This window comes from Podarcis erhardii, assembly GCF_964252035.2.
Source record: "Podarcis erhardii genome assembly, chromosome: 9".
In the NCBI taxonomy this organism is placed as follows: domain Eukaryota; kingdom Metazoa; phylum Chordata; class Lepidosauria; order Squamata; family Lacertidae; genus Podarcis; species Podarcis erhardii.
The window spans coordinates 43,411,617-43,425,264 of NC_138512.1; the positions used below are offsets into that span (position 1 = coordinate 43,411,617).

Here is a 13,648-nt window from a genome sequence, read left to right on the forward strand (position 1 = left end):
GCCGTCGTAGACAAGGGTCAGAGCGCCGGAAGCGCAGGGCGAGGCGGCCACTCTGCGCGTGACGCCATCGCTTAGCGACGGGGTGCCTGTGAAGCCGACGGGAGGGAAGGGGGTTGGCGGAGAAGAGGGCGTGGCCACGGAGCCGCTGGCGGCGGCGCCGGACGCGGGAAGCGTAAGTAGCGCTGCTATTGCTGGGTCTGTTGAGGCAATGCCGCGTCCCTCAACAGCATCCTCGCTCTCCTTCGCCTGTAATATATGTGCCCTTTATCCCCACAAGAGGAGTTTCGGTCCCTAACGCTATCAGTTAGGATATTTATCGCGCGCCGTTAAAATTCAGGAGCAGGTAAGGTAGCAATGGAGACGCCCGTCCTCGCCCACCTGCCGCTCTGCCTTCGCCAATGGAGGGAAGCGGGTTCTCCCCCCCCCCCAAATAAAACACAGATCCAGCAGCGAGATGTAATGGGAGACAAGAAAGGAGAAAAAAAATGAGTGGAGAAAAAGAGAAAGAAAGGACATGGGATACAGAGATGACGTGTAGGTGAAGGTAAAGGTAAAGAATCCCTGGACAGTTAAGTCCAGTCAAAGGCGACTATGGGGTTGCGGTGCTCATCTTGCTTTCAGGCCAAGGGAGCTGGCGTTTGTCCACAGACAGCTTTGTGGGTCATGTGGCCAGCATGACGGGTCATGTGGCCAGCATGACTAAACTGCTTCTAGCGCAGCGGGACACCGTGATGGAAGCCAGAGCGCATGGAAACGCCATTTACCTTCCTGCCACAGCAGTACCTATTTATCTACTTGCACTGATATCCTTTCAAACTGCTAGGTTGGCAGAAGCTGGGACAGAGCAGCAATGGAGCTCATTCCATTGTGTGGATTCGAACTGCCAACCTTACGATCAGCAGGGGAACGCTGCGAGTCAGGGTGTAGAAAGAGAAGAGGTACCTTCTTAAAACAGAAGGATTTGACTAAGAGAGAAAGTGTCCCTGCTTATGAGCAGACAACCTTTCCTTCAAGACCCCTTTCCTGTCTGGGTGTACCCAAGAAGCTAATGTCATGTGCCTTTACCTCAGAGTCTTGATGTTGCTTTGTTAGTTCATTGAACTGAAGGAAGATGGCAGGCAGAGACTTGACTTGGGTTAGTGAGGCATAGGAGCTGATCTGGGTTATCTGACTTTTCTGGTAAGTTTATTACCGCGCATATGTGCGCTGAAAACAGTACACCCTGCAAAGGGCACAGCATCTCCTTATGTCTTTTGTTAGAAGGATGGCTTTCTATGTGGCAGCACCTGATTCAGGGCTGGAATGGGTGAGAGGCAGGGCTGTGGGCAAAGGACTTGCTCATGTAGGCTTTCCACAGGCATCTATGTCACAATTAAATTCATTGGCCATTGGTGCCACTGACATGCTAATACTTTAAGGAAACTGGCCAGTGCAGATGCCAGGTGGATTTAAAAATCGCAGGTTGCATGCGGAACACTTGCACATGTGTTCACTTTACTGTCATGTTTCGGAACTTCTCATTCATAGCACATGCATACACATGACACGTACAGCCACCATCACATATGAGGGCTGCTCATGTGACAACAGCAAAAACAGCTTGGTAGGCCTGTAAAAGTCTGTTAAAAGTAGCAGTGTTACTTGTTTAGAAGAAGATGGAAGGCTGTGCTTTGCAGCACCCTAGCACATGTTCCCTGTTACTCTGAGAGGGATGTGAGAGAACATCCTATCAAAATATGCCCAGCCTCCTAGTTGTCCACTGTGATGGAGTCTCAGGCAGCCTGAGTTGACTCTGATACAGTTGTTTTGCAGACCTCTTCATTGCCTAGCTAGCCACTCGGCCTTCTCTAGCAGCCACCGTTAATGAGATCCAGCTAGGATAATAATAACTAAAGGAAGAGGAGGAGGAAGTGGTGGCAGCAGCACCTAGGACTTGCCTTGGCAGCAACTCATCTCCCTCAACTGAAGACTGTTGGGGGAGTAAAGGAGGCAGTAGTCAGATCCTGCAACAGTAGCATACCCTGGGAAGAGAACACCTGCTTCTTGCCTTCAGCAATTCAGATGTCAATGACCATGCTTAGTTTTTTAGCCAATACTGGTATAAATTTTATAGTCCATTAGGATTCATCTATTTGACAACTTATTTTAGTAACCATTATGTCTGATTACTGTGTCATTTTGGCTTCTTTGCAGCATATCGGCACTCAAAATTTAAAATAGGTTCTGGCATATGTAACTATAATAGTTTCAAGCAAATTAACAATATGAAATGCTGCCAGGCAACAGTTTAGGAAGGGCCAAAAGTGGCTGTCTCTCAGAAGAACTGATGGAATGGCCATGCTTCCCTTCTCTCCAAAGCACATAGGCAGCAAGGCATTGCATTCAGGCAAATGAAAAGCTGGCAGTAGAGGGATGGAGTGACTTGTCCCATCTAGCATAGAACCAGGTTGACTGCCAGAGAAGGGATGCCCTTTTCTCCTGGCCCAGCTTAAAAATGCAGTGGGTTGCTACAGGAGGGATGGAAATTTTTGTATTTCCTTTGCAGGCCCTCTGTTGGTGGGCTTGTTTACAAGAATGGGTTAGATTATCTAGAGGAAAGATCAGAAATTGCAAAAACTGGTCTTTTATTAATTGCAAAAACAGTCTTAACCACCATGTCCTATATTGTTTGTCTCGCAGAAAAAAGTGTGCCATGATGTCTGACTTCCTGAATATTTGCTCTGTAATTGTGTCTAGGGAAACATTCTTCATTTGTGTTGCATGAAAATTCTGTTTTCCAACCATGAAGGCAGCATGTTATTACAATGGAAAATTGCTTCCTCAGACGCAATTGGTGCATGGTTGCAAACCACAGATTCTTGACATTTTGAAGAATTTGAAAACTGTTTGGAAACCAGATCTGACAGACTGGAAATTGTTATTGCTATTAATAAATTTGAAACTATTCCAGTAGCTGTAACTAATACAACTTAAAGGTCTCTTTGAATTTTCCCGTTGTGTAATTATTTTATAATTCATTCCTGATAATGGCTCTTTATGTTTCTATTGTGACTAGATCCGCAAAAAACAATTTACTTCTTTTACTGCTTGTGCTAAACAGATGAAGGACCACAACAACAAAAGATAGTGGTTTGTGGATATTTTGTTCAGAAAAGACTGCCTTCTGGTGTCTGATCTGGGAATTGCTCTTTTAATTACAGTTTAAATATGCATTATTTTTATTATCTTAATTTGATATATTTCAGCTAAATCGGTGATTAATTAAACATGCAAAATAAACGGAAGGAAAAATAAAAAAGAAGAGTCAAAAAATGCTGATTCTTTTGATTTGTATTCCAGGGAGTTCAGAATTAGGGCATCTATGATGCTTTCTCACTTTATCCCCACAAGCTTGTGGGATGGAGAGATACTCATGGCCCAAGTTCACACAGCTGAGTTTCATCCTGAGTGGGGATTTGAACCTAGCTGTCCCTGGTCCAAGTCCTAACTGTCCCTTATTCCACATAGGCTTCTGAAAAGGAAAAATGCAATTATACAATTCTTTCAAAGTTGGTTTTCTGAATATATTTTGCACAGATTTTGTTCCCACTAGTTCAGATAGCTTAATATGTCTTGTTTCATTTTCTGTACAGTGTTCAGACTAGATATTCTTGCAGCCTCATCCTATTGCATGTTTCTATTGAAGTTAAGTTCAACTTACTCTTCTGTAGGTGTCTGTAGGTTTGCAGCCCTACTGTATAACTGGACCAAGGGTAGCTAACCTGGGGCCTTCCAGAGCTGCTGGTCTGTTAACTGCTATTAGTCCCAACCAATGTGACTGGTGGTCAGGGCTGATGGGAGTACAGCAACATATGGAGGGCCAAAGGTTAGCCTCAACTAGGCCATGCATAGTCTGAAATATACCCTTATTAATATGATATATCATTATTATTGCATTTATATACTGCCCTTCATCAAGAGACCACAGGGTGGTTTGCAACATAAAATGCAACTTATCCCTAGACTTCCCCCATACAAAATGTTAAAGGTGAGGATTGTGGTCCTAAATGCTGTAGCGCCTTCTTCAATATGTTAGGTTTCTCTTTTCCTCGTCCAGCAGCCACTCAGTAGCCTGTATGCAATTCCTTGTTGTCTGTGGCTACCAGGTGAGTGATTAAATATATATATATATATATATACACCATATTTTTCACCCTATAGGACGCACCGGCCCATAGGACGCACTTATTTTTTTGGGGGGGGGAATAAAGGAAAAAATATATATTTCTGCCCCCCAGCCTCAAAGAGCAAAGAAGCCATGACAGCAAGCGGGATGGATTCTGCTCGCTTTCCTGGCTTCGTTTTTAGCCTTGGGGCTGGGGATCCGGGAGTGAAGGCGAGGTTGCACAACCTCGCCATCGCTCCCGGAGCTTGCAGGGCTGGGGGCGGGGGAAGCCCGAGCTTCCCCTGCCCCCAGAATGGGTGGGAGAGCGATGGCAAAGCTGCTCGCAACTTCCCCATCGCTCTCGGAACTTGCGGGGCTGGGGGCGGGCTTCCCCGACCCCAGCCCCCAGAACGGGTTGGAGAGCTTGCCGGGCTGGGGGGATAGCTTCCTGAAGCCTGGAGAGCGAGAGGGGTTGGTGTGCACCGACCCCTCTCGCTCTCCAGGCTTCAGTGAAAGCCTGCGTTCGCCCCATAGGACTCACACACATTTCCTCTTCATTTTTGGAGAGGGAAAAGTGCGTCCTATAGGGCGAAAAATACAGTATATCTATCTATCTATCTATCATCTATCTATCTATCTATCTATCTATCTATCTAAGTAAAGTAAAGAGGTTCTATCTGTTGTGCTAGCATCAAGTGCGGCATATTTACTTAGTTGACTACATATATGCTATTTGCATGTGCCAAACAGGCTATCTACACTGCCACCAAAAGTTGCTGTGTTTGTGACTCTCAAAATATTGTTCTTCCTTCTCCTTTGTCTTGAACCTGGATTATTTTTTTAAACACATTTGTAACTTCTCCTTTTCCTAGTGAAAAATGACCACTGCTAACAAGACACCACCCGGTGCAGATCCAAAGCAACTGGAAAGAACTGGAACTGTTCGAGAAATTGGATCACAAGCTGTTTGGTCACTTTCCTCTTGTAAACCAGGTAAGTGCAAAGTGTGTGCATACAAACTATTCATATCTGCTGAATTTCTCAAGTACTACTTAGACAGAGTGATTTTCTGTGTCAATTTAAATTATCTAATGTGTATCTGCCTTTCTATGTTATATGGCCTTTTGATCTAAGAAAAAAAATAGAGGAATTTGGAACTGTACCAATTGTCCAATATTGCTAGTGGAGTTTTCTGGATAACTATGGTGACAGTACTCTATTATTAGTTTGTTCCCATGTTCAGAACCATAACAGGGCCTCCTAGATCCTAGGATATATGATATTAGAGTGGAACCTCGGTTTTCGAACGTCTTAGAAATTGAATGTGCCACGTGGCTTCCATATGGAGTTTTCCTGTACGTAAATGCTCCTGGAAGTAACTGCTTCGGTTTTTGAACATTTCGGAAGTCAAACAGTCTTCCAGAACAGATTACGTTAAAAAAACCGAGATTCTACTGTACTATGATGTTTCTGACATCTCCATCATAGGAGTGCTGTGGTGAAACCCATATGTACTTTTTCATGCTAGGATTCGGTGTGGATCAGTTACGAGATGATAATCTAGAAACATACTGGCAGTCTGATGGATCACAGCCTCATTTGGTGAACATTCAATTCAGGTAATGAATATTATATATATTGGATTTTATGTAGTCATTATTATTACTTTCATTGGAAGAAGGCAAAAGATAGAGGCTGCAGAAGGAGTGTGTTATTTTGTTTTATTTATCATAGCTAATCCCCGAACATGATTTGTAGTAAAATGGTCAGAAGTTATAACTTTTGAAACCAGGTCTACTGTAGCTTGGCTTCATAATATTATAGTTAGTGGATATTTGGCTTGTTTAAAGCTGCTGCTGCCTAAAAGTCAAACATAATGATTGAGGGAATCTGAATTTGTTTCAGGCCTAATAGTTCTAAATTAGTTTCTATAAGCTCAGAATCCAATGGATTCCCTTTCTCAGTGGCTTTAGTTGTTCTCATATTGCTGCAAGTTTGCCTTGACTTTGAACTCCATCTACTTTTGCATGTGTTGAGACAAGACACACTTTATTGTTCACATGCTTACCTGGAAAGAAAAATAGTTGAGAGGTGCAAGTTACCCATAATGGCCCTCCCTTCCCCCATCCTCAGATTATATGCATATAATTAGGCAATTGGCTATTTTTACTGTAATTATTTGTATGGTTTTAAAATTTCTGTCAATGTTTACTGGGATTTTTAATTATTATTTTTTCTATGTTTTTAGTTGTTGTTGTTTTTTTGAATCTATAAGCTGACTTGAGTCCCTGTCAGGGGAAAAAACATGGGGTTTAAATAAAAATAAATATAAAAAATTATACAAGGAGACTTAAGCTTTCTAAGGGGCTGAACATCAGGATAACCAAGGAAGGCAATGATCTCTTAACTGCAGAGCTGTCTGCATACTTCCATGTCTGCTGTGTGCCTAACCCAAAGTGTTCTGAATGACCTTGAAGGTCTTGGAGCACATTGGCCTAAACATGCCATTCCATACACTGGTGCTGATAACCTTGCAGTGCAATTGTGACTGTGTCTACACAGAAGAAAGTCCTTTTAAATGCAGTACTCTTCCAGTGAGGAAGACCCTTTTGGTGCCTTCCTCCTGTCAGCACAGCCATATTGAAGGCATACGAGAGCTGGCCCTTGAACGAGTCTCTTCAGAAGTATATTATAAAATAACGGACATTGTTCTTGGTATGAAACAATTCATTTCTGTCAGCTGTCTTTTGTGTTAGGGATTTTCACCCACCATGCAAGCATGTTCCCAAAGTGGCTTGTAATGTTTCAGAATAAAATAATTAAGATAGACAATGATAAATTAAGTGCTGAACTTTCCATACTAAGTAAATATATACTGTATAGGACTATCTGAGTCCTTAAGTCCCACATTGATCAGTGAGATCCTCTGAAGGAGTGTTATTAGTTTCCCCCCTTTTTGCAGAGGCTGAAATGGCCTCTACTTTAGTGTTGCCAGACTGATGCTATGGAACACCCTTCCACCAGAGATTTGGTAGGCAGCTCTTGAAGACCTTTCTATGCCAGTGAGCCTTTGCAGCTGTTTAATTAGCCAGTCACTAACAATTATCTGGATTTTTTAACAGTGTTTTATGATTTGTTGTTCAACACTGTCCTGATTGCTTATGAAACTGTATAGAAATACATTTATAAATAAATAAATAGCACATACACATATACAGTGGTACCTTGGGTTACATATGCTTCAGGTTACAGACTCCGCTAACCCAGAAATAGTGCTTCAGGTTAAGAACTTTGCTTCAGGATGAGAACAGAAATTGTGCTCCGGCGGCATGGCAGCAGCAGGAGGCCCCATTAGTTAAAGTGGTGCTTCAGGTTAAGAACAGTTTCAGGTTAAGAACGGACCTCCAGAACGAATTAAGTACTTAACCTGAGGTACTACTGTATTGGATAATGGTTTTGCCATTTTTAATTATTATTTTTACTTACAGGAGGAAAACAACGGTGAAAACGCTGTGTATTTATGCAGATTATAAATCAGATGAAAGCTACACTCCAAGTAAGATCTCTGTCAGGGTAGGAAACAACTTCCACAATCTACAGGAAATCCGGGTAGGTGTGCTTTACTCCTTAAAACATTTTGTCAGACTAGTTATTTTCAGTCAGAGAATACATTGTCTATGGTGCTTGATTTTTTTTTTTTTACATGACATTCAGTAAAAGCTTTCCAGAAACAAGGTAAAACAAGTTGAAACAAGGTAAAAAGGCTACATATCAAATAAAACTAAGCAGTGTATGAAACAGAGTTAAAAAGTTAAAGAATTAGAATCTAGCAAAGAAAGATACATTATTTAGAGGTATTTAAAAGCCACTGCTGTCTCCATCTCACGAATTAGCTGAGGGAGGTTCTATCATTGAGAAGACCCACTGGAGGAGACGGTGGGGCAGCCTCTCATTTTGTATTCAGTTTAAAGTTAACACAAATTGCTAGAGCAGAAAGAAATAGCATTAACTAGGGTTTAGAGCAGGCTTCACCAACCTGGTGCCTTCTAGCAGTTTTGGACTACAAATCCCATCAGCCCCAGCCAGCACCGATGGTACCAGCTTTACCAAGTTTGGTTTAGGACACATAAATGTGTGGGAATGTGCCTGCCTTTCCATCTTATGCAAATTTATCCCTCCACTCCACCTGCATTACCGCATTATGATCCCCAAAGTCGAATAATGTAAGGTAGGTCAGCTTTCCCCAACTTTGTGCCCTCCAGCTACAACTTCCATAAGCACTGAGTTCCAAATTGCACTGAGTTGGTCACAACTGTCTCATCTAAAGAAGCATCGCAGTTGCACCCTGGGAGTTTTAATTTAATCTCTGGGTCAAGAAAGGAAACGAAACAACCTTTTTTTTTAAAAAAAGTAGAACTTGCTGCTTTAAATGAACATTCAGAAAGTTCACCCATTGGTGATTTGTTTGTGTGTGTGTGATTGCTTCTGCTGTCTGCAAAAAGATTACATATTCGGGAGGCATTGCTATCCTTCTGAATGTATTTGCCCACAGTGACAAAGACACTGGTTGGTTCTGCAGTGTTAGGCCATCCTGTTTTAAGAAGTGGTTCCTGGTTGGCTGGGAGCAGCCGCTTGCCTGTTTCAGAAATAATTGCCCTCACTCTGAATAGCTTTGCTTGCATTTAATGATACAGTCATGTAGTGAAATCTGTTGGGCTATGTAGGATTGTGATAAAACAAAATAAAAAAATTCCTTCCAGTAGCACCTTAAAGACCAACTAAGTTAGGATTGTGATGTCATCCTGTTCACTGTGTGATCCCATATCGGCTAGGATAGCTCCTGTTACAAATACAAGGAGAAAAAAACAGTGATTGGAATCATGGGGGTGGGGTAATACAGAAAGGGCAGCATATAAGGGAAATAGCAGAGAACAGGATTGGGCAGGGAACACTCACAATTACTGTGGTGTTTTCTTTCTCTGGGGAGGCGAAGGTTGCTGTTGCACCTCCAAAAGCGTTTCTTCCAGCGTGAAATTAAAAATCCTCCTTCTTATCTGTACTTCCTTTTTTACATTTAGTGTCCACTAGATGTCATTGTTGGCTTTAAATACTAGCTATTGGAGTCATGCTCCACCACCCTCTCTACTCGTAGTAAACGATTATACTTCTATAATGATATGTAGTTCTACATGTATCCTTGGTAATTTTCAGGGGCTCAGCGAGAAACTTGAAAGCTTCTGCTCTTCAGGCCACCCTTGATGTGTGTGTGAGAGAGTTTTGAAAATATGCTTTCAGTGGGCAATTTTAGGTTTTCATAGACACAAATTATAAACCAGGATGCCTTTCTCAACTTTGCCAAGCTATTCTGTAGTACTATTCTCCCCACCCCCCAACCTCCAAATGTTTGTTTCCTTTTTGTAGTTTGATAGTTGTTGTTGTTTTAATTCATGGAGCAACAGTGATCTATACGCAAAGTGGTTTTGTCTTATTACACTATTCAACACCCCCAAACAGAAAACATGTCACAAGTCATATTACTTTCCTTATTGCTCCTTACCCAACCCAATGTAATTTTAAGTTATTTTAAGCAACGTCAGTTCTTTGTACAGTTATTCTCTTGTTTTGAGGCTGATTAACTGGATGGAAAATCCAACTAAATAATTTTTAATATTTTTCCATGGATGCTTGCCCAGCTCATGGTGTATAATGAAAATCCCATGATGTTGTCCTGTATTTCCTCTCTTTTTTCGACTGTTATAAAACAATGCCTTCTTAGTGTTAGCTGAGATTTTGCACCTGATATGAAGTGTGGAGTAGCTACTCTAATCTGGAAAACATTTAAACTTGGGAACCAAAATACGTATATTACTGTCCTTTGAATATCTGGAAACTGCATTTGAACTATATTTTTTCAACTTTTTGAGATTGTATCCGTGAATCTGTCAGCATTTGGGAAGAAACAGTAATTTGGCATATGGGCCAGCTTCACTATAAATTATTTTTTCAACCTGCCATTCTGTGGTAGCATTAGCACTGGAGAACTTTATCAGTGTTCTTAGAGGGTTTGTTAATCCTGGGTCTAGCAACATGTTTGTTTTTGTCAGGTTTTTCTCTGTAAAAATATTGTGATCTGTAAAATGCACCTAAATGAATGCATGAGAACTGTTCATAGTGGGACCTTGTGGTGAAGAGCAGGTAAAAATCTAAGAAATAGCAACTACAGTCATACCTCGGGTTGAATGTGCTTTGGGTTGAGTGCGCTCGAGTTGCGCTCTGCAGCAACCCAGAAGTAACAGAGTGCATTACTTCCGGGTTTCGCCACTCGCGCACGCTCAGACGCTCAAAATGACGTCACGCGCATGCGCGGAAGCGGCAAAACCTGACCCGCGCACGCACAGATGCGCTGTTGCAGCTTACGTTGCGTTCAGGATGCAAACAGGGCTCCGGAATGGATCCCGTTCGCATACCGAGGTACCACTGCATAGTATTAGCTGGGGTTCTGGAACTAAATAAGCGATCCCCCATGCAATATCACCAGCTGCTTTTTAAAACTCCCCATGAGGTTCAAAAACAGTTGGTTGTATGGGAAAGCTGCAAGAAACCCAATAAAAAAGCCCCATTAGTATATGTAACTACGTAGTTATCTGGCTGATGGGAGCCTGACCATGCAATTTCATAAAAACAAACAAACAAAAACAATCATTGCCAAGGCTAGGTCCAAAAAAGGTTAGAAAAGCAAATAAGGAAGAAAAAGAAAAGAACACCTCCCTATCCTTCCTATTATATATAATTAGCAGAACATTTTACCATTGTGGCAAATGGCATTTAGAAGGTTCTGAACACGACAAATATCTCCAGTAAAGGCAAGTGCCTTATCAGCATAGCCTTTGTACATATCCAAATGTACTACCCTCCCTCTTTCTAGGGAAACAGCCTACATTGTGGCAGCGTTAATGTGTGAACATGAAGTCACGATTGAGCGCTAGTTGGACAAGCCTCCACAAACATGAGCAAAGCCTTGGCTTTTCCTGTATGGCCAGGAGGAGGACTTGAGCCGAGTTTCATTTTCCCTTTTAAGCAGTAGTGGTCAGTGGGGGTGGGGTGCGCCACTCACTTGGTTTCCAGTTGGTCATGTTACGGGGAGGTAAAAGGTGGGTAGAGAAACTGGCACAATGGAAACACACCGGCACTAGAACTGGATTAGCTCTGCTGTTGCGTTTACCCCTTGTCACCCCTCTGCCTCCTAGTAAGCAGCAGCAGCTCAACCAGGCAGAGGTCAGGGGAGCAGCAGTGCCACACCATGCCATACTTTATAAAGAAATCTTGGCATAGTGTTATGTCTGAAACAAAAATCTAGGTTTAATCTAGGTTTAAAGCGAAGTGTGGTCAGTTTTCAAACAAGTCAATTTCAAGCCACCAGTTATGAAGCTGGTTGCTTTATTGACCATTGTTTTAAACCAGTATCCCTGGTTCATCCTGGTTTATATGTAACACTAATCTGAGATTTGTTGAAAGCAAAACTAAATTCTGCTGAAGTTCTCATCCTGCTGCATAGCAAGAGCGGAGGATGGAGCATATAAGCCCAGTGCTTTGCATAGGTTTGTGGAGGCCTTGCCCAAGTAGCGCTAAACCATAGTTTGGTGTTGCCTGTGAACTGGGCCTGTGTGTAAACTGTGGATAGACCCAACAATTCAGGCTGAAAGACCTATCATAAATGCATTGTATGGACTGGGTAACAAACAACCTGGCAAACAACCATACGGCAGGCTGAGCTATAGCCCATTTATTCTGCCTCTGTCTCCATATATCTTCTTACCATATCATTGGTGCATAGAAGTTGGATTCTTTATAAGGCATGCCAATTTAATTTTAAAGTCATGAAGTGTTGGGATTCAGTGGGGCTTCTTCCAGTTTTATTTATTTATATAGATTTATAGCCCAGACCATACTAAGGGCTCACATAGCTAACATTACTTTAGTAGTCTGTATACGTGTATATATGAGGCCATATACCTAAAAGAGCCCACAAAAGCAAATTGATCACTTAATTGGGCGGGGTGGGTTACTCTGCCCCTCCTGAGTGATATGCTCTCTTGTGAGGATCCAAAACACATAGATATTTCTCATATTTTGCAGCATTCTGCATCTTGCTATTTCCTTAGTTAAGTGCTGATGTTTCATCAGCGACTGGGAGGCAACTCCACATTTTCTTCTTCTTATCTTCTGGTCTATTCAGTCATGGCCCTTGCCCTCTGCCAGTACATTATTCCAAATAACTAAGCTATGCCTTTAAAACTCGACCGGCTAGTATATGGTAGTGTTAAAGGACAAGGAGAACTTAAGAGGAGCTTGCTGGAGTCGCCATAGCCCCTCTGTTCTCGCAGTGGTCAATCAGCACGGGAAGTCCAAAAGCAGGACCTGTCTGCACAAGCAGGTGGCTGGATATTTATTTATTTGAGGTATTTATATCCTTCTGTTGCTCTGAAGATATCTAGGCGGGTTACAATAAATCAATAGACTCACAATAAAACATCACTGAAGCTAAGAAAACAGATCTCAGTTTACCATCAGTAACATCAAAAAATAGAAATAGCACCATGGTATGCTTTCCCCAGCCTCGGAAAATGTGATAGCCAGAAGGACATGTTGCTACCCTATTTATCACCCTGGAATATTTGCTGCTTCATAAGCAGACGAGCAGCTTCTCTAAACTGGATGGCGGCTGTTAGTCAATGATCACACACTGAGGACTTTTCCATGTGTATAGACTATTGTTTTATTGCATTAGAATTTGTGGATAATTTTAATGGTGCCTGCTTGTTGAGTGACAAGTGTCTATTTGGACACTTGATTCTTTCGCTGCCAGCAGCCCAAGCCAGCATGGCCATTTGTCAGGGATGATGGAGGTTGTAGTCCATTACATCTTCAGGGCAGCAGGTTGGGGAAAGCTGCTTTCAATCATGGCTACATTTCCGGGGGCGGGGGCGGGGGCGGGGGGCGGGGGGAGCACTGTGGAACACATAATTCCTGTAAAAATGAAAGTGTACATACATGATGCATATGGATGGTTCCAAAGAACAACAACTAATTAAATGTGCCCAGATGGCTTTTGACATCTACTTTTATAATAACAACATTGCTGCTCCCTTCTCCGTATTAAATGACAAGCTGTTTTGCAAAGTTGTTACTATTATTAATTAATTTATTTAAGTTATATACCTCCCTTTACCCAAAGATCACAGGGTGGTTTACAGCATAAAAGTACAAAACGAAAACACATTACGTCTATCATAAGAGCAGCACTAGCCACAATGACAATGACAATAACCATAACAACAACAAATACCAATAATCCTCTCCTCGCAACACACACATTTAAAAGGGTCCAGGTCAGTTCATATGGGGAGAGGCAGTCCTTGAGGTACTGTGGTCCTGAGCCATTTAAGCTTTATAGGTCAAATCCAGCATCCAAATTCTGCACCAGCTGAAGTTTCCAAATTGTCT

At 42.2% G+C, this 13,648-nt stretch overlaps 1 protein-coding gene across 3 annotated transcripts in view; it reads left to right on the forward strand.

The window, feature by feature from the left end:
- The first annotated feature begins 42 nt into the window (after nucleotides 1-42).
- Nucleotides 43-13,648, forward strand: part of ANAPC10 (anaphase promoting complex subunit 10) — a 71,107-nt gene continuing 57,501 nt past the window's right edge. For 2 of the 3 annotated variants that reach the window (XM_081875517.1, XM_081875515.1), the window contains exons 1-4: nucleotides 43-172; nucleotides 5,017-5,137; nucleotides 5,673-5,763; nucleotides 7,633-7,753. In XM_081875517.1, coding sequence (XP_081731643.1) covers nucleotides 5,023-5,137; nucleotides 5,673-5,763; nucleotides 7,633-7,753 — 327 coding nt within the window. In that variant the 5' untranslated portion in view covers nucleotides 43-172; nucleotides 5,017-5,022. The other variant, XM_081875516.1, reaches the window with a different exon arrangement.